Genomic DNA, 21,039 nt, shown 5'->3' with positions numbered 1-21,039 from the left:
CATCAGGGTGCGGGTTTGAGTCCCGGTCATGACACTTGTGTCCTTGAGCAAGACGCTTTACTATAATCGCTTCTCATTACCCAGGGGTATAAGTAGGTGCCTGTGATGGCAGAGATGGTTCTTGTAATTGATTTAGCTCAGTGCGCTATAAACTTGTGCAACGCAGGCTGTTTACTCCCAAGGGGGCTGAAATGGTCTAAGGATTGAAATTTGAAGCACAATGATCATTCTTTGGAATTGTGCTATATAAGAGTCGATATTACTATTCATTCTTCGCATATACAGCTAGCAAAGAATGGTGATCGCAAGCGCAGAATTCGGATTGGATATATTACACTATAATAAAAAATAATAATAACAGTATAACTAGTTCTTACATAGCACATCTCACAATAAAGTCATTGGGCCAAAAACATTCCTTTAACCTTTATTTGCTCCCTGGGGAGTATACAACCATGAACTGTGGTGGTGCTCCAGTGGCTTTTGCATACACATTATCAAGCTCTACGCTCGCAGGTACACATTATAGTATTATGTAGTAAAGGATTGGAACCCACACTCCGATGACTTGCCCATTGGGCATATGTAAATATTTTTTTAATGCAAGTATTTCATGGGGTCTAGATCAACCTCGCTAAGGGCAGCGCGCCGTATCACCCGCTAGCTCTGCGTACGTCTCTAACCCCTGGGAGGGAAACTCCGATCCGTGTCTTTGATTGGCTATCATAAACGTGCAAAATATCTTCAAAAAGCTCTATACGCCGAAACACGTTGTTTTGTCACGCAACACTGAACCCCAAGGCAAGTTTATGACTTTTATTACACACAGCGCATCCAGCGTGTGTGCGACTAACGCCTAACACAGAACGGATCAACCACAGAACTAATTGTAATATCCCTTATATTTGGATATTTTGGAGTTACACTTCCAGGGGTTATGATCGAGCAAGGCATGCTGGGAAAAATGGCGCGGTGAGATCGATCGCCCCTGGGAACGAGGTTGGGTCTAGATGGCCTCTATCCTTTGGTTTGACCATCTGAGAAAGCATTGTGGTCACCAAAACAAAAATATCGCACATGACTCAAACCATTAATCCAATAAAGTATAAAAATATTACTAGGGGGTTTTCGTTATTTTTCTTGTATTTTATTTACAGCCTAGATTTACTTTTCTGAAGTTGGTTAGTACAAATATCAGCTAAACAAAGAGATACAGTATCTAGAAATTAGCAAAAATATTAATGACCAACTTTCTTTGTAGTTCACATTTTTGGAGAGCAACAACATTTAAAGATAAAGAGATTGAGGTGCTCCTTCCAACAGTAGAAATTGTTCTGAAATATTTTACCTGCTTAGCAGTAAACAATAAATGTTTATGGTACATTGTAGTGCCTTACATGGGCTTAGGCACGAACAGTGTTTATGTCTTGTGACCAGTCAGGCGGGTAAGTATTAGTCCCAGAATTGTGATACAACACCATTTACAAAATGGCAATAAAATAGTTTTGTCCAAGATTTCAAATTTCATCAATCATACATAGCAGCGTATGCCTCTTGTCCTTTCTTTATGTACGCCTCTTTTTCAGCAGGGGACATTCGTGAAACGAGTTCATCGGTAACATCCTGGAAGGGTACCGGTCGACCCCCGACCATCACCATCACCTCCTCTTCCTCCTCATCATCCTCATCCCCGCTGTCCATCTCAACCGTATGTGTAATTGGGGTTGAGGTTGACGCTCCGATGAATTCATCATCTGACGCGCTTGCGTCGCTCTCCGCATCACTGTTCGGATCTCCAGGGATGACGGCTTGTTGCGTTCCTGACTTGCGCTCGTGCGCCAAGAGAGCGCGTATGATCTCCTCCTTCTCTTTGTTCTTTGAGGATGCTTTAGATGATGAGGATGCTCCGCCTTGGAGAGAACGGAGGTTTCCGGAGATCTCACTCGTTTCGTTGACGGCACCGTCTACGGTGCTCTCCATGAGCCAGACAGGGCGCTCTTTGGTCGGGACTTTTGCCGCTTGGTTGCTCTTGGAATCCTCGCCCACGTTGATGGTGATCTGTTGGTCGTACATCTCAAAGCCAAGATTGCGGGAGGCGTCGCCACTCCAAGCGTTGTGTGGACCGTTAGCACCGGCTTTGTTGGCATTAGCTCTGGAAAAAATCATGGTTTTAGAAGTGTAAGTCTTTTTTGTTTCTGGTGCAGTAAGGTTTCTGAGCTACAAGCCCTGCAGTCTAGTGGCTTTTCCCCCAAATGTTAAAGGCACTGTACTCAAAATATACACAGTGTATATATAAGAGAGAGCTGTTGAAAGTATAGACGATGTGACCTGTGACATCACATGTTTACAAAAAAGCCACAGAGCCTGGACTTCCTGCAGGCATGATTTGTACACAGCCTAATGGAAGAAGTCATAAAATCTTATATTTTATGGAGATTGCACTGTCTAATTCTTATCAACTTTTGATATGATGAAAGGGGGCACATCTCAAAACTAGTCCAGCTTTTAATTTCATAATTCTTGGATTTATGTGGAAATTATAACACAAAATGTCAACTTTCCCATATGACCTGTGCAGTATTGTGCCTGCCAGAATACTCAAAGAATGTACAAGGTCACACTTATTGTAAACAAAATTCACATGGTCTATAAAACATTGCGAGAAACGACTCCCTCTGAAGTAACGTAGTTTTTGAGAATGAGATAATTTCTCACTAAACTAATAAAAGACTTCTGGCCAGAAGCCTTTTAATCATATCTGAAAGCACACTGCTTTGTGCAACAAGGGTGGTTTTTTTTCTTTCAGCATTTTCTTGCAACTTCAATGACCAATTGAGTCAAAATTTTCACATGCTTGCTATTTTATGCATATGTTGGGATACACCAAGTCAGAATACTGGTCTTTGACAATTACCAATCATGTCCAGTGCCCTTAACCCAGCGTATTGCCACTTGTACCTCTTATTATCACTGGCTGCCGATGGAGTAGGCTCTAGGAGTGTCTTGGATAACTTGACGTGTTCTACAGCTTTCAGAAGATCAAAGACTGGTTTCATCTGCTCATTGAAGATCGCTATTTGCATGTAGGCATCCTTCTTAGGGACGGCACTCTCGTCCTCTTGCACCTTACAAACACACATAAAAGCAAAGAACAAAGTTATATTCTTTGTTTTTATACCTTTCGTGTGTCACTGCCAAGAAGTCTAACACACCCGAAATAAGCTCTTGTGTTTGTAATCAAGTGTGGGTTAGAGTCCCAGTTTTGACAGGTGTGTCCTTTTAAAAAGCAAGACACTTTACCATCATTGCTCCATCCTTCGGTGTTTTTATTTTAGTTTTCAATCATTATGAGAAATCCCCTAACATCACAAGACCAGAGGCCACGTCAAGGTGAGGGCTACGTTAAACTGATTTGGGTTGCCACTGTCATACAACTCACAATATCAACTAGGAAATGGTCCACGTACCTATAGACGATGTGACCTATGTTTACATTCATACCGCCCTCTTTTGACAAAACATTGGATACGCTATGTTTCACCGGGCAAAAAGACGCGGAGTCATGGTAAGATTGCATAAACTTTCTAGCTGGCTGCCAAAACCCAAACATTTTGCCCGGCTGTATGCGCGCGAATCATGTTATGGTTTTCGAGTGACGTCAGAGGTCACATCGTCTATACTCACTTTGGTCAATGAGCTTTCACCTCAGCTGCACCATCCATCACTATGGAACAATCTCCCTCTCAGTATCATTTCAGCTACCTCTACTGACTCATTCAAATCTCTACTGAAGACTCACCTCTTTGTAACTTCAGGTTAAAGCCATTGGACACTTTCGGTAAACAGTATTGTCCAAGGCCTACTCTTCGTGTATCACAACTTATATATAAAATAACAAACCTGTGAAAATGAAGGCTCAATCAGTCATCGGAGTCGGGATAAAATAACTGGAAAACCCACCCTTGTTTCCGCACATTTCACCGTGTCATGACATGTGTTTAAAATATCGAGAATTTATATTGTTTTAACGTTTTCTCAAAAAGAAAAGCATTTCATGGAATACTATTTCAAGAGACGTCTTTCACCATTACCTTCTGTAAACCCTGTAAGTTATTTGTAAATCTGTGAACTTTTAATTTTGTTCCTGTTCCGAAAGTGTATAATGGCTTTATAATGCACTTAGAAACGGCAGTATTAAGCGCTATATAATTCTGTTTTTTCTACTATTTATTTAGCTCTTACCTCTGACCCACAGAATGTGCAGTTCATTAATCCAGTAAGCATGTCCATCAGGTTACCAGCATCAAACTCATTATATTCTTTATGGCAATGAGGGCATTTGAACAGCGTCTTGCATGTGGAGTCTCGTTCCTTGTTCTCGATCTTCTGTCGCATTCTGTCCAGTTTGTACTTTACTACATCAACAAAGACCTGTTGTAAAATATAATACAAGTATTGATCATGAAACCTCTGACATAACATTTTCACAAAATAAAACATGGAGCCTACTTATCAAATTTCTCTGCTAAGCAAGTAATGATCTTGGATACCAGTCGCAGAAGTGTAAAATATATGCTACTTTGTCTGCATGGTAACCTACTAACTTTTGCGATGCAAGATTTTACTGTGCATAGCAATTTGTTTTGCTTCAAGTACAGTTTCAGGTATTATGACATTGGGCCCTGGTCAAAGCAGCATTTGGGGTTTGGTAGCACTTTTAAACCATCAGGGGAACACCTCAGAAATACAGGGGTACCTTGTAATGACCTCAAAAGGAGGGGGACAGGTCTGCGAGGGCCAGGACCCACTTTTAGGGATTCCAACCAAAGTTCCTGTTTTGTGGCAAGACCCTCAACTATAATTGCTCCTCTCCACCCAGGGGTAAATGGGAACCTGTGAGGGCAGAGATGGTTCTTGTGATTGATTTAGCCGAGTAGCGCATATTTGTTGCACAGGCTGTATACTTCCCAGGGTGCTAAGATGGTATAAGGAATGATTTAAGGCCCAGTGATCAGGGGAAATGTTGGAAGTGCTTTGAGACGCCCTTCGGGTGTGCAAAGCGCTATATAAAAACTTGCTAATTATTATTGTAATTATTATTCTCTTCACCAATGGATAAATGGGTAAAGATGGTTCTTGTGATTGATTCAGCTTGATGTGCAACATAACTTTGACAGCGGAACAGCTGAGATGGTTTAAAGATGAAATAAATTTACCAGTGACCAGGGGTAACAATGTTGGAGCACCATGAGGGTCACTATAAGTGTCGAATCTGAGCGCTATATAAGAATCCAATATTCATGCTAGCAATCACCTTATAGTTAATGAAGTAGTAGTTGTGTCGGTTGGTGCGCCCATCTGGCTGTGTCTCTACACGCATCGTCTGCTTGATCAGTTTGTCACCCTTGAGTCGATTCACAAAGATTCTCAGCTGCTTCTTGTCAAACTTCAACAACTCAGAAATGTCATCCTCCTATAATTTAATTTCAACGCAAAAAAGAAAAATGAAAAACTTTCTACACAGAAATTTCTGTCTGAAAGCCTCCTTCTTATAAGAAAAGACGAGATGGTAATGGTAGTAAATCGTCCTGCAAAACTTTTTTGTCTGCAAAGTGCCCATTGATCAGTTTCAACACAAAAAGGGAAAGTGAAATGGTCACTTAAAGGTTAAAGGTAGGGTTATACTTTGGTATAATGACCCCCCCCCCAAAAAAAAAAATGCCCCCATTGAGTAGAAATCACTCACAGTACACTGTATGTTGAAAAGTTGGAAAATTCAGTGCCACTGCCTGCAACGGAGGAGTCCAACCTGGGCTATGGTGTCCCTTGTTTAAAATTCAAAGAGGTACTTTTTACTAAGGGAAAAATGCATCATCATCAAACCTTTTCATCCCTCCATCTGTATTTCAAACATCGGAATATTAGGGACAGTGTCTTACCACACCTAATGGAGTTAGGGTTTTCATAAAATTTACTAGAGTTTGTAAGGAGTTGAGACACATTGTAGTTCCCCTCACCAACCTTAACAATTGGATTGCGCACCAGGATGTCTATAATAAGCGCATGCTCAATGGCGTAGAATCCGCGCATAATGAATCTCGCTAAGCGTTTCAGCTCATCTGGCACCTCAGTCAGCACCGTCGGCTCGGAGATCGCTGAGCCTGCATTCATTCTGTGTCAGGTGATCCTGTAAACAATACAAAAATCAAAAGTTATGCCGACAATTGATAACTATTTTGCTTCAAATTGTGCAAATCAACTAAGAATTTGTTAACAGAAGCACGCATGTTTGTCAATGTGTCATATCCGTTGCTTTTCCTGGAGAAAAAAATCTGTATCCGGCTGTAACTTTTTTATTCATTGTTACCAAAAGCAACCTTAGTTAGGAAAATCAGATTTTATTTGATTTCGTATTGAATGAAAATGTAGCAGTCGGATACTGAAACGATTCCCTGTTTCTTTCATTCTTTCAACCATAGAGAAAGAACAATGTTATTAAATCATGATTCATTTGTAAAACCTAATCACGCAATGGACAATGTTTCAATTTATCTTGGTTGATGTAGTAAATGTTTGGGAAAATTGACTTCACTTCAACATCCAAATCACCAATCACTGCTAAATAACCCATAGGCCTACCCTACAGTACAATACCTACAACGGGTCCTACTACTACTTGCCGTCAAACAACAACACAAGTACAATTATTGTAAGTCAAGTGTTCACTGCTGGAACTTGGAAGTTAGCACCACACACTATTCATGCATCTAGATGCTGAACAGGCTTTGATGAGAACTCCCGTAGATGTAGAATATTAACCAAACAATTATAAAACATTGTTATCAAAAAAATGCACAAAGAATAAAGATGCATGTCTTTTGGCAATTAAATTTTTGTGTCGTCTGCTAAACTCTTTATTTCATGATAACCACCTTTTTAGGCTTTAATTTGTGAAGTTTTGTATGAGACCTAACACGGAGCTATTGGTTACATCCTGTTAAAAGTAGGATTAGTAAATAAACAATGTCATTTGTAGCAAAGAAATGAAATTTCACACACAAAAACAATAAACTTTTATGAATGTTTGTGATGATCGTAAATTTACGATTTAGTCTGGTGCACATAAAGTTAATGCGTCTTGAATCAATGAACGTCTGGGCACCATTCCTCATGCCACAGTACACAAAATGGCGTCCGTCGACTTGGAAAAAGTACGCGTGGTTGTCGTAGGGGATTCAGGTAAGTTTGTTAAGTATTTCCGATCCAATTCAGTGAAAAGAACATTTACAACAATCTCCACATAATACTCCATCATTTTTATGAAAAATTTACACATTTTAACCATTCTCTTACCTGGAAAATGCGTGCTTAATTCACGTAAGGATTTCGTGTATCTACACCGTTTGCTACGCTGTGGTAGAATTATTCTATCGAGTGAGGGCGCTATAATCTTTGCTATGTACATGTGTGTACTGTAGCTGCCTATTAAAAAGGAAAGTGTCTATAAAATTTTAAGTCGGTAATTTGTTATTGCGTAGTAAGTGGGATGAATAAATGTTCAGAATGTTAAAACAAGTGTGGAAACATTTCCGGGAAAAGTTTCCGTATGGCGCCACCACTTTTTCATCCGATATGAATTAATATAGTATCTAATTTACCCGATTGATATATCCCTTTTTCTTTGTAAAAATGAGTGAAAAAGTGGTGGCGCCATACGGAAAGTTATCCCATTTCCGTATCCTGCTTCCACTTTTTCATTTGTAAATATATAGGCCTAGTAATAGTATAGATAGCCTCTATAGGTCTAATTCGTAAAGTGAAAACTAAGGCTAAGCTAACCTATTCAATATTCTACATAAATACGTAAAAAAGTATTGGATAACTTTCCGTATCCGTATGGCGCCACCACTTTTTTACTAATTTTTACAAAAAAGGGATATCTCATTGAGGTAGATAGTTATAACTTATATATTTCATACCGAATGAAAAAGTAGTGGCGCCATTAGCCCTGGTAGGACGTTAGTCAGCAGCAGTGCCACTGCCTGCAACGGAGGAGTCCAACCTGGGCCATATGGCGCCATATGTGAACGCTTTTTCAAAGCATTTATTTACTAAAAAATTAATGTTCCTTTTTTTGTAAATATTATTGAAAAGGTGGTGGATTATGTATACAGAAATCAGTCAAATTTTGTTTTATAATTGTATATAACTTGTTGAAGTTGTTTAAAAACAATATTTTACGGCTTGGCCATGTTCCAGAACTGATAGGCCTATTCATTTGTACTTGGCTAAAAACTTTGTTCATGGTCATGGATGGAGGAAGATTTGTCCAACAGGAAGCCTTTGTTTCATTAACATTAACATTATTTCGTAATATTTTGCCACAGATTTAAAGCCATTGGACCCTTTCAGGTAAACAGTATTGTCCAAGGCCCACACTTCGTGTATCACAACTTCTATATCAAATGACAAACCTCTGAAAATTTGGGCTTAATCGGTCATCGGAGTCGGGAGAAAATAACGGGAAAACCCATCTTTTTGTATCCGCGCATTTCGCCGTGTCATGACATGTGTTTAAAATAAATCTGTAATTCTCGTTAACGAGAATTGATATTGTTTTACTGTTTTCCCAAAAAGTAAAGCATTTCATGGAATAATATTTCAAGAGAAGTATTTCACCACTACCTTCTGTAAACCCTGTAAGTTATTTGTAAATCTGTGAATTTTTTTTTTTTTTCTGTACCGAAAGGGTCCAATGGCTTTAACCTTGGGTCAATGTCATGGCTCTGCTTACCACAGAATTCTACGCTTACGTCCCGTAGAAATAATAATGTGCTTTAAGAGCTTCATATGCACAGAACACTGTGTGTGACGTCCTAAAAGCAAGCCATTAAAATTAAATCAGACCCTCCTTGCGCCTTGAACTGGCAGACGTTTTTATTAAGGTCTTACTTCCATCCTCATATTTCCAAAAAATGAAACTCCACTTTTTGTGTTTACAATTCTTAGGTGTAGGCAAGTCATCTCTAGTTACTTTGATCTGTCGTGGACAGCCAAATCTATACCCCAGTTGGACAATAGGAGCAGCTGTTGACGTTAAGGTGGGTTCCCATTCATCTGAGTTTAGAAGAAATAAAATCAATCAATCATTTGATGTGATATTTTCCTACAAACCACTTGTAAAACACATCGTCGGTTCAGTACTATTTAAGGCCGTTAGTGCAGTTGAGTTTTCTATCCAAAATTGCCATTTTTTATGGCAGAGCTCAGCTTTTTACAAAACAAGAGACACTCTGAACAAATGTTCCAAAGAATGTCTCCTGACGACGACGGACAGAGTATTTTAATTGTCCCAAACATTGAGTCCACCAGTTCCATCAGAACCACACTCAAAAGAGACGTTTAAAGACACTGGACACTATTGGTAATTGTCAAAGACCAGTCTTCTCACTTGGTGTATCTCAACATGCATAAAATAACAAACCTGTGAAAATTTGAGCTCAATTGGTCGTCGAAGTTGCGAGATATGAAATAAATAAAAAACACTCTTGTCACACGATCGTTGTGAGCTTTCAGATGCTTGATTTCGAGACCTCAAAATCTAATTCTGAGGTCTCGAAATCAAATTTGAGGAAAATTACCTTTATCTCTAAAACTTTGTTACTTCAGAGGGAGCTGTTTCTCACAATGTTTTATACTATCAGCAGCTCCCCATTACTCGTTACCTAGTAAGTTTTTATGCAAATTTGTTTTTTTTTAGTAATTACCAATAGTGTCCACTGCCTTTAGCCACTGTGAAACCAGAAATATCCTTACTTATTTCAAAGAAGTCCAAAGAAGAAAGAAAGTAGGAAGACCTCACCATGGAGCTTTGGAAGGCTGATTTGGAATCTTCCACCAACCCAATGAAGACAAGATTGGTCTCCAAAATTATTGTTTGAAAAAAAGATATCAATATATAAACCACAAGGGAAACTGACTGGGTAAATTTTTAAATGATTTTTGGGGTTGAACAAAGAATTGACTAGAGTGGGATTCGAACCAACGACCTCCGGATTAACGTGCCGGCGCCCCTACCAACTGAGCTATCTAGCCCTTTATTGGCGCCAATATAGGGCTAGATAGCTCAGTTGGTAGAGTGCCGGCACGTTAATCCGGAGGTCGTTGGTTCGAATCCCACTCTAGTCAATTCTCATGTTTGAAAAAAGAAAAAAATTTTCATTTAGTGCATGTGTCCCAGGGAATTCTGTCCCCCATATGGGAAATTTTCATGAGCTGGAGGAGAATGATTCAAAAGAGGGCGCTATCAGAAGAAGGGTATACACAGTTTGCCATATGAGGGGGGGGGGTACTGAATCACAGGGGGGACAGAATCTCCTTCCACACCGACCATGCAGTTCATTGACTGATCAGGAGGCATTAAATAGTGAAACCTCCCTCCCAGTCTGCAGAAATTGGAAAGGACGGGTCGATAAACAATGTTTTCTTTTCATGGCCTTTGACTTTGTTATAATATTAATTTGCAGATTCACGAGTACAAGGAAGGGACGCCGGCGCAAAAGAGTTATTTTGTTGAGTGTTGGGACATTGGAGGATCAGTGAATCATGCAAACAGTAGACATATATTCTACAACCCTGTAAATGGTAAGGGACAAGTATAGAAAGCGTCTTCATAATAATAATAATAATAATAATAATAAGACTTGTAATGCGCACGTATCCACCCTGCTGGGTGTTCAAGGCGCAGTAAAAACCAAAAACAAACAAAACAAAGAAAAACAGACACAACTAAATTATTCCTTGAAAACCTGTAACATAAGATAAGTTTTGAGAAGAGATTTGAATGTTGTGGTACAAAGACAAGATCTAAGATTAAGTGGTAGAGAGTTCCAGATACGTGGCGCGGCTGAACAAAAAGACCTGTCTCCCCATGAGTGTCGAGACTTGGGTTCAATGAGAAGAAGCATGGAACTTGATCGAAGATTCCTTGGATGGAGTGTAAACTTGAAGAAGTTTAGAAATATAGTGGGGAGCCTTGCCATTAATTGCTTTGTGGACAATGAGCATCAGCTTGAAGATGATTCATTGAGAGATAGGGAGCCAGTGAAGTTGTTTCAGAATGGGGGTGATAGAACATACATCATCTGTTTGGGAAGTCCTGTAAGGGTGCTTTTTTTTTGGGGGGGGGGAATGGGGATTGTGGTATTTCCTTGCTTCTACCAGTTGTTAGCATTTTAGTCATTGTCTAATTATTTTGTTATGTGCTTGTGTACACTATATGGAATTGGCGCAATATAAATCACTAAATTACATGTACTATTAGTAGTAGGCCTATTCATTCATTTGCGACTTCTCATCTCTTGACCAGACACAACTAAATTATTCCTTGAAAACCTGTAACATAAGATAAGTTTTGAGAAGAGATTTGAATGTTGTGGTACAAAGACAAGATCTAAGATTAAGTGGTAGAGAGTTCCAGATACGTGGCGCGGCTGAACAAAAAGACCTGTCTCCCCATGAGTGTCGAGACTTGGGTTCAATGAGAAGAAGCATGGAACTTGATCGAAGATTCCTTGGATGGAGTGTAAACTTGAAGAAGTTTAGAAATATAGTGGGGAGCCTTGCCATTAATTGCTTTGTGGACAATGCGCATCAGCTTGAAGATGATTCATTGAGAGATAGGGAGCCAGTGAAGTTGTTTCAGAATGGGGGTGATAGAACATACATCATCTGTTTGGGAAGTCCTGTAAGGGTGTTTTTTTTTTTTGGGGGGGGGGGAATGGGGATTGTGGTACTTCCTTGCTTCTACCAGTTGTTAGCATTTTAGTCATTGTCTAATTATTTTGTTATGTGCTTGTGTACACTATATGGAATTGGCGCAATATAAATCACTAAATTACATGTATTATTAGTAGTAGGCCTATTCATTCCTTTGCGACTTCTCATCTCTTGACCTTTCAGTATCAGACTAATTAAGGGAATAAACAACTAATTTTGTATTTTTCCTTCAAACATTAGTACTTAGCAAATATTTGTTTTCACTTACAGGTATTATTCTAGTGCACGACCTTACAAATAGGAAATCTCACTCCAACCTACGGTTATGGCTAAGTGAAGTATTAAGCAGGGAGTCGACGTATGGCACAAGAAGTCGGACAAGTACAAGGTAAGATGTTTCTCTCTTTCACACAAGCTTGGCAAACATTCATTGTCGGCAACCTTTTGTAAACATGAGTTGAAGCACTTATATATTTAACATTGGTTGTTGTCAAAGACCTGTATAGAAAATTGTGGGAAAATAACCTCACCATGTTTTCACTGTCTTCAAACAGCAGGCTTTGACTCACAAGATTAAAACTAATCAGTTAAAAGTAATTTCAAGCAAAACATTTTTTTAATGGGATGTTTTCTACAAGTTTTTGAAAACTGCAGAATGGAAGTACATATAATGAACTTTATCCAAACCTCGGGAAGGTAATGAGTATTCAGTGTTTAAAACACATCGTTGTAAAGGTTAAAAATAATTTATTGAATTGTTGTGGTACCTGCTGCTAACACATAGGAGTCGAACTACCTCTCACCACCGGGCTAGATCGGTTGTCTAGTGGTATTTCATGTGCTCTCGCAAAACAAAGGTCATGGGTTCGATTCCCACCCGAGTGATTCGCATGTGGATTTTTGTCACCGAACTCGGGGAAAGTACTGAGTATACTGTACTTATTACACATGTTAGAAACCAATTATATTCTTTATCCGTGATGCAAAACTCACCTATGTTTTTGTATGTTTTGTTTTCTGCTATGTGTTGCAGTGAGTACGACCCAGAGCAGTTTGCAGGCACTCGCATTCCAGTTTTAGTAGTAGGCACAAAACATGATCAACTAGACTCAACAAGACAAACCAAGCTACAAACGTCTGTCATTGCTGAGGAGTGTGGTGCTGATGAAATTAACCTTGTAAGTTTCTTATTCAAGCAAATACTTTGAAAGGTTTAGTTCCACCACTCTGTAGAGCAGATAGATATATAACAAATCTACTTTTCAAACTTTATCTAGAATTCTATGAATATGTTTTTTCAATATTTCACACTAGATTATGTTTTGTGTATATCTTTGTCCTTTGTGATAGTTTTTATCTGTAAATATCCAACATTCCAGGTGTTCAAAGATTTGTATTTAATATCAATGTTTGTTCTGTATTTTAAACCTTGTATGTCTCATGTGTCTTCTCTTCTGTGATAACTTCTGCATTGCTAAATGATTGTGCTTGAATTGTTAATGATGGAATTTTTAGGTTATTCCTTATATCCGGCTTACCTTGACTTTTATTGATTTTTGTTACGCCATGTTTTGTAAATGGTGTTTGGATTATATATATGCCATGTTTTGTGTTTTTAAACCCAAATAAAATCATGTTGTGTTTTTCTTTGAACCATGCAGGACTGCACCCTAGCAAGACACGTAGCTCCAGGATCCACCAACGCAGTTAAACTCAGCAGGTTCTTCGACAAGGTAAAGAGAGTTGTAAACCTGTAGGTCGCTAGGCAAATGTATGGCTTCTGACTGGCACCCCGAACAACGATATTGACAAAATAGGGAGACTGTCACGTTAGGGCTAGATAGTTTATGAAGTGCAGGAACGTTGATCCAGAGTATGAGTCATACTCAGTTCTAATAATGTTTTCTTTCTTCGCCCAAAACATCCATTATTTTTTTTTATGGATTGATTTAATGGAATTTTGTATTAGAGATATTTTAGTTTTCCTTATTTTCTGATTCTACAAAGTATGTCTTTGGTTTTGTAGAACTGTTCAGTTTTTTTTTTCTCTTATATAAATGTATACAATAAAAGTAACCAGTGAATATTTCATTTCAAAAGGTAGTAGCAATTTTGAGATATTGCCGAATATTTGAAGTGGCTTTGTCCCAGCAGGAAGAAAAATCCATAATTGGAAAACACAATCTGAGAAATGTTTCCTGCAGATAAGCTTGGGCGATATCACGATATTATCGAATATCGCGATATTAATTTGGAAACGATTTTGATATCGGATGGATTTGGTTTTAATCGAAATATCGATATATCGCGATATCGATTAAATATCGCGATGTATTTGCTAGCTTAGACATCTTGCACCCCATGGGTTTGAAGTAAAACCAGAAGAATAGGTCATTAGAACACCTCTCTTATGCTATGACTGTCTCTTCTACAACTTTTACTTGGAGTTTGAAGACTGATGATGTCAAATTTAATTAATCGCGATTACATCGAATATCGCGATATATTGTCGGCGATATATCGTGAATAAAATAAATCGATATCGCCCAAGCTTACCTGCAGACTCCCTCTCATTAAAACCACATTTATTTGAAGGGAATCGTTTCTAAAAATCTTCTACATTATCAACAGCTGCAGTGCGCCACTGCTTCTAACAGAGTAAATTTTTCTGCTCATTTATTTTTTGGAGTAATTTCCAAACGTTTACCTTCCCTTTAATTTCTAAGCAGCATGACACTTCAATTTTCTGTTCATTACCCCCACCCCTCTCTCTCTCTCTCGTTCTTTTTTTTTTCACCAAGGCTCAAAACCAACATTTTTACCTCTTCGCGGTTATTGATTGATTTATGACTTTATTATCTGGTTTAATTATTTAAAGAAACACTTTTTCAATCGAGAAAAAATGCACTTACATCATGCAGTGTACATTATGTGGTGTCAAGGTCGAGCTTTTAAGAGAACCAAACTCAAGCTCTGGTGTTTCTGATATGAAGAGTGTGGGTTCGAGTCCGGGTCTTGGCAAACTCGTTCCCAGGGTAGATCGATCTCACCGCGCCATTTTTTTTCAGCATTCCTTGCTCGATCATAACCCCTGGAATTGGCAAATTTAAATGTGATATATGCTAGCACATTTAAATGAGCCATAAATGAGCGTACATATTCATTATGGAATGTTTTCTACGCGCGCACGCATGTCTTTTGTCTTATAGAATGTTTAAAAAAAACGTGTTACTGTTATAAAAAACGCGGGTGTGATCAACATAAAAATATCTTAAAACTTTGCGCGCCTGCACTTGACATCTAATGCATAACCAATTTCCTTAGCCAATCAGAGTTGTTTCCCAGTACATACCTCCCAGGGGTTAGTGACGAGAGGTATCGATACGGCGCGCTGCCCATGTTAGCGAGGCTGGGGTCTTGGCACAAGATTCTTTACCATACCATAATTGCTTTGTCCTTTGGATGGGACATAAAGCCATAGGTCCTGTGAACTAGGATTGGTCAGAATAACCCCTATCGTGGAAGAGTAGGGGTTTACCCGGGTGATGTTTCTTGTTTACAGAGCAAGCACCCTTTGTTTACAGGTTTTCCTCAGGCTTGCCAGCAACAGTGATTAAATTCACATTATGAGGCCTCCTTGGTTTAAATGACCATATAATATTAATAATAATAAAAACAATATTAACTAAATGCATAAGTTGCTAACTTTAAAATAATCAGCTACAAGTTTATGTGAACTCACAGGCCTGATACTTCATGGAGGCAACGAAGGCGATCGCCCCCATGTCATTGCCTTGGTGCCCTTGAAATGCTCCAGTAGAAATTTACAATTTCCTCATAGGGTGCCCGTTACCAAGGAAAGAATGCCTTGGTGCCCTTGCCCTTTCAAAAACAAAGCCTACAGGCCTGAACTCAATTGCCATACAGTTCTTACTAGACTTGTTCGGCCTCAGGCTTGCGGTCCGGTGTAGTAAAATTCAAGCCCTGAATTAAGTTGCTGTTACAAAGAGAGTACACACCAGGGCCCAATTTCATAGAGCTGCTAAGCACAAAAATTTGCTGAGCATGAAATTTTTGCCTTGGTAAAAACAGGATTACCAACCAAATTTCCACGTGATTTTCAGGATAAGCAAACAACAGCTGAATGCCAGTAACAAGCAATATGCAACAAAAATTTGGTTGGTAATCCTTTTTTTTATCAAGGCAAAAATTTCATGCTAAGCAAATTTTTGTGCTTAGCAGCTCTATGAAATTGGGCCCAGTACATGTACAAGTAAAACTTGCGATTACAATACCAGTACTTAAAGCCATTGGACCCTTTCGGTTCAGAAAAAAAAAATAAGTTCACAGATTTACAAATAACTTGCAGGGTTTACAAAAGGCAATGGTGAAAGACTTCTCTTAAAATATTATTCCATGAAATGCTTTACTTTTTGAGAAAACAGCAAAACAATATAAATTCTCGTTAACCAGAATTACGGATTTATTTTAAACACATGTCATGACACGGCGAAACGCGCGGAAACAAGGGTGGGTTTTTCCGTTGTTTTCTCCCGACTCCGATGACCGATTGAGCCTAAATTTTCACAGGTTTGTTATTTGATATAAAAGTTGTGGTACACAAAGTGTGGGCCTTGGACAACACTGTTTACCGAAAGGGTCCAATGGCTTTAACAGAGCCACTAATTCATCTCTAATTCATCTCTGTCATTTCCAAGTCTCCTCTTTGCTTTTCTCTAACACCTTCTCTCCCTTGCTCCCTGTCCTCCTGGAAACCCTTCTACCCGTAGGTGATATATCGACGCTTCTACACTAACCCTGCTAGGGACTCACCACAGAAGGTTTGTAAGTTGCCTCTCTCACTCTGGTTTTGGAATCGCGATAGCACACAATGCATGATCAAATTACGCACGATCAGCACGCAAAGGATGAAAAAACACCAGCGACAATCTTGGCACAGTTTTTGAAGCAATGCCGTACACAAGCCTTAAAAAGAGCTGAGCACAAAAGTAGCTTAGCACAAACATACATTGTTTTCCTTGCCAGAAAAAGGTTACCAGACAAACTGAGATGCCACATGTACCGTTTGTGACTGGTATCCTGCTTAATTTTTGCTTAGCAGGAAATTTGTTAAGCACCACCACCTGCTTAAGGAGCTCTATGAAGTTGGGCCGGTGTGAGCTGTTTGAATGCCTTAACATTGTGATGTGTGCCCTACTAACATTTCGCTGAAGCAACATTTTCTTCTCTAATTTTGTTCCCCTCTCTTATTCTTTGAATCATTTTAATTTTCTCTGCTGCACATTGCTGTGTTTTGCTAGTGAGATGCGTGCACTGATTGGACAGTTTTTATTTAGAAAACTCAAGAACTTGAGTTTGCTTTTTTGCGTGTTTGACCCCCATCCATGTATTGACCTGAATACAATCCGGTTTTCCCGTATGGTTTATTACTTGATACATGATAGGATTGTTTGCATTATAGAGTTTTTTGCTTGATTGTTTTGCTGATTTCTTCTGAATGTTTGACTAACCACAAACAGTTTGCATTTTTGAGAACATACTAAATATCCTCAATGAGTCTGCTCAAGTGTTCTTGATGTAAGAATTGAATTTTCCATGTTTGATGTCTAACAAGCTTTCTTTACTGTGTGTCCTTAAGCAAAACACTTCACCATTATTACTTTGTCTTTCGGACAGGACGGAAAAGAACCCAGTACGCTTATCATTAAAGAAAAGGGGTCTGCCCTTATGATTCTGTCAAGAATGTTTTTACATGTTCATGCTGTTTAAAAATGATAAACATTGAAAAATAGTGTTGTGTCTTGGCCGAGCAGTCAAGCACCCTGGACTCAAGCTCTCTAGTGTTTCTGATCAGCAGAGTGTGGGTTCGAGTCCCGATCTTGACACTTGTGTCCTTGAACAAGACGCTTGGTCCTTTGGATTGTACATAAAAGAAGGAAAAGAACCCAGTAATTGGGTCCTTGAAGTGGAAGGAAAAGTTACCATTACGCCGACCCAGCCACCTCATGTATATTAATACTTGTGTCTTTATAGTAAGTGCTTTTCAGATGCCATCGGATGTTTAAGAACGGCAAATTGTTACCTTTCCCCCCTTTCTGTTCTCTTTTCAGGTGATCGAGAGACGTTTCTTCTCAAGGGATTCTAGTCAGGTGTGTTCTACGCCCCTCCATCCGTGGTGACCCCCACCACAACCCACGCATAATTAATGGGTCACCACCATCCCTATGTTGTAAGTGGTGATGTTGACGATTGTGTGACCCACATACATCACCCTTCTCTTGGCATGCTGCCTCCCCCCCCCCCCCCCCCCATCTTCCCTTTTTTTGCACAGCGTTCTTGGTTTGACCTGTTTGGCTTTAGCACCTTAGAATACCTCACATACTTACGGAATACTTACGGATTGTCGGACTCGGTCTATTTAGACTTGGTCTATTTGTGCACCACTTTGAAGTGTCATACCAGTTCTCGAATTTTATTGGAATGTTGGCCAAATGTCTGTTGAGCAAAGTCTTGAAAATGTTCAATGACTTGGCATTAACTATTTGTGATGGTAAGCTGTTCCAATTGTTTTCTACACGCTTGGAGAAAAACTCATTTCTTACTCTAAGACGTGACCTGCTCTTTAATATCTCTTGGGCTTCATCACCTCTATATACATTGTACATGTATACCCCGATCAGAACCTCTGCTCCCAATAAGCCATTTGCGAGTTAGATTTGAATCATGTCTGGTACAATGACTTGTCTAGGCACAAGTTATAGCTTAAATTTGAGTTCCTCTGACTATAGAGACAGTTGCTATGTCAAGTGGTCCGGGGCAGCAATCGGCAACCTCCAGATGAGCAAACCACCATACCACCGTGTCATACACATTCATTCAGAAAAGTGTATCCATGGGTGTTCACTGTTTCTTACGTAACTAAGCAAAAGCTTGCCCCGAATTATGTGAGGTAGCAACTGCCTCTATAGTCTGAGGAATTTGTAATTGGCGCTTGCACCGTTGTATGTTGAATAAAATAAATTTAAAAAAATGAAACTTGAATTTTAAGCGGTAACTTGTTTTCCAGCAAGTCATTGTACAAGTCATTGTACCAGACATTATTCAAACCTAACTCGCAAATGGCTTTTCCGCTTATTGGGAGTATAAATTATGTCCCAAAATTGGGGAGGTAGTGCTTTCTGCTCTACCGCCCAGGCTTCGAATTGATGATACCCAAGCCTACATTTGTATGGACTGTAAAAGGGGGCAACCCTGTTTCAGCCCTAGGAGTAGGTGGCAATGGCCTCTGGGCAAAAATAATTGTAGCCCACACCTTGAAGTGGCCTTCAGGCCTTGTGTGTCTGGCGACATGCATAACAAAAATTCAAAAAAAATAAAGAGATTCTGCTGACAGCAACAATGTCTACATCAGTTTCTCTATTGCATACTTTACCTTATCTCTGTATTTTTTTGTTCAAAGCAGCTGTCTACAGTTTTCTCCTTAATTTAACATGTACATCACACAGTTTTTGAATTGCTTATATTATCTGTGTAATTTTTATCCGTTTTTTTTTCCCTGTGTGTATTGCCTTTCTGATTCTTTTAGAAATCATTTTTTTCCGCAGACTGGACCTTTATGTTTTTGGAATAATTAGATTTTTCTCCCCAGTCTGGCCTTCTCGATATTTTAGGTTGTTTGTGTGTGTGACATTTTATTGAAATTGTGGAGAGAATTACAACATTAATAATAATAGTAAGGACTCTTTTAATCTAAATAGAATGTAGAATAGAGTGTGACCCTTGTTACCTTATTTGCCAATTCTGAATAAACTTGCAATCAAAGTATACTTGCAGTAGTTAAGTATTATAGATTAAAAATATCAAAGTCTTATATAGCGCACGTATCTACCAAACAAGGTACTCAAGGCGCTGAGTATAATTATACAAACCTTCAGAAAGATAGGTTATTGCAGTGATGAATTGTGAGACCCAATTATTTAGCACCTTCTAAGGGTTTACAAGGTGCTACGGCGCTTAAAACAGCCACAGCCAGGAACACCGGGGTGAACCCCTTCTCTTTTTAATAAGTGCACTGGTTTCTTTTACATGCGTTACACAACACATGGGACCATGCTAACCCCGTCAAAGCAAATTGGTATATATTTGACCCTTTTTAGGCCTATCCATTAATAGTTTGTTAAATAATACCAGAAGACTTTGGGGAAATGGAGTAGTGGGAAATTATGACCCTTAAATGTTTTAGTAATGCTTCAGGGATATTCAATTGTAGTAACCACAATCTACCAGAGCAATACATATAGATTAATTCATTACTTTGTAACTTTGTCGTTTTTTTTTCGCCTTTACATAAGCATTTTTTTAAACACTTTTTTTTGTCTTTCTTTTTTGTCAGCAACCAGTTGGTAGTCCCACAGAGAAACGGCGACCCTTCACTCCACAATTCATGAAAAACCTTCACACAGACTGACATCTTCTCTGTGAAAGAACCCTCTCTGCCATCCAGCTAGATGATGGTCACTTGACAATGACCTCCATGGGACAGTAACTCAAGTACCAACCTCAGTCCCATGGGTGATCGATCTCGCCGCGCCATTTTCTCCCAGCATGACTGGCTCGCTCACGCTGATCACATACTGTGGGACGTCTTTGGAACCTCATCATCAAAATCCTTGCTGCTGAGGAACAGTTTCATCTCAAGATTGGAAGACAAAACAACAATGCAATACAATAATGATAAACAAGATTATTTATACCTCATCGGTTGTGTATTTCACTACATAGGAGGATTTGAACTGCAAATCAGAGCAAAGAGAATGAAGTGGTTGTGGGTTGAACCAGACAATTAACAATGTAATGCTATTGCAAAGATGACAGTCTTCCTGATCAATTCTGCTCAGCAGATGACTTTGCAGGGCTGAGCATACAATATGTTTTTGTTATGCATTTAAGGCAGTGGGCACTATTGGTAATTACTAAAAATAATTATTAGCATAAAACCTTTCTTGGTGACGAGTAATGGGGAGAGGCTGATGGTATAAAACATTGTGAGAAACGGCTCCCTCTGAAGTGACATAGTTTTCGAGAAAGAATTAAGTTTCCACAACTTTGTTTTCGAGACCTCGGATTTAGAATTTGAGGTCCCGAAATCAAGCATCTGAAAGCACACAACTTCGTGTGACCATAGTGCGACAAGGTTTTTTTTTCTTTCATTAATATCTCGCAATTTCGAAGACCGATTGA

The 21,039-nt window shown here is 39.1% G+C and overlaps 2 protein-coding genes across 6 annotated transcripts; one reads left to right on the top strand and one right to left on the bottom strand.

Moving 5' to 3' along the window:
• Positions 1-1,125: 1,125 nt before the first annotated feature.
• LOC117296842 (general transcription factor IIE subunit 1-like) lies at positions 1,126-7,414 on the bottom strand. The gene is made up of 6 exons (XM_033779921.1): positions 7,354-7,414; positions 6,022-6,187; positions 5,315-5,473; positions 4,243-4,431; positions 2,959-3,125; positions 1,126-2,152 (listed from the first exon to the last, which is right to left on the bottom strand). Exons 2-6 carry the CDS (start codon positions 6,169-6,171, stop codon positions 1,528-1,530), a joined length of 1,290 nt encoding a protein of 429 aa, XP_033635812.1. The 5' UTR covers positions 6,172-6,187; positions 7,354-7,414; the 3' UTR covers positions 1,126-1,527.
• Positions 7,188-20,797, top strand: LOC117296841 (rab-like protein 3). Of its 5 annotated transcripts, none has more exons than XR_004519802.1 (9): positions 7,188-7,239; positions 9,010-9,101; positions 10,527-10,644; positions 12,049-12,166; positions 12,812-12,956; positions 13,440-13,511; positions 16,569-16,619; positions 17,910-18,028; positions 20,192-20,273. XR_004519802.1 is itself a non-coding variant. In XM_033779917.1 (9 exons), exons 1-9 carry the CDS (start codon positions 7,188-7,190, stop codon positions 20,264-20,266), a joined length of 762 nt encoding a protein of 253 aa, XP_033635808.1. In that variant the 3' UTR covers positions 20,267-20,797. The 5 variants fall into 5 exon arrangements, 3 of the variants coding, with proteins under 3 accessions (XP_033635808.1, XP_033635810.1, XP_033635809.1); XM_033779917.1 differs by having other exon boundaries at positions 17,910-17,948; positions 20,192-20,797; XM_033779919.1 differs by having other exon boundaries at positions 16,569-16,623; positions 17,910-17,948; positions 20,192-20,274.
• The last annotated feature ends 242 nt before the right edge of the window (positions 20,798-21,039 follow it).

Source organism: Asterias rubens, chromosome 11, assembly GCF_902459465.1.
Source record: "Asterias rubens chromosome 11, eAstRub1.3, whole genome shotgun sequence".
Lineage (NCBI taxonomy): Eukaryota > Metazoa > Echinodermata > Asteroidea > Forcipulatida > Asteriidae > Asterias > Asterias rubens.
This window is presented reverse-complemented; position numbering and strand designations above follow the sequence as displayed.

Excerpts from the sequence above, each read along its gene's own strand:
- LOC117296841 (XM_033779917.1), top strand. The coding sequence starts at position 7,188 with ATGGCGTCCGTCGACTTGGAAAAAGTACGCGTGGTTGTCGTAGGGGAT. Across the intron at positions 12,167-12,811 it reads AGAAGTCGGACAAGTACAAG|TGAGTACGACCCAGAGCAGT; the intron begins GTAAGATGTTTC and ends TATGTGTTGCAG. Across the intron at positions 17,949-20,191 it reads TCTCAAGGGATTCTAGTCAG|CAACCAGTTGGTAGTCCCAC; the intron begins GTGTGTTCTACG and ends CTTTTTTGTCAG.
- LOC117296842 (XM_033779921.1), bottom strand. The coding sequence starts at position 6,171 with ATGAATGCAGGCTCAGCGATCTCCGAGCCGACGGTGCTGACTGAGGTG. Across the intron at positions 4,432-5,314 it reads ACTACTTCATTAACTATAAG|GTCTTTGTTGATGTAGTAAA; the intron begins GTGATTGCTAGC and ends ATTTTACAACAG. Across the intron at positions 3,126-4,242 it reads GCACATTCTGTGGGTCAGAG|GTGCAAGAGGACGAGAGTGC; the intron begins GTAAGAGCTAAA and ends TGTGTTTGTAAG.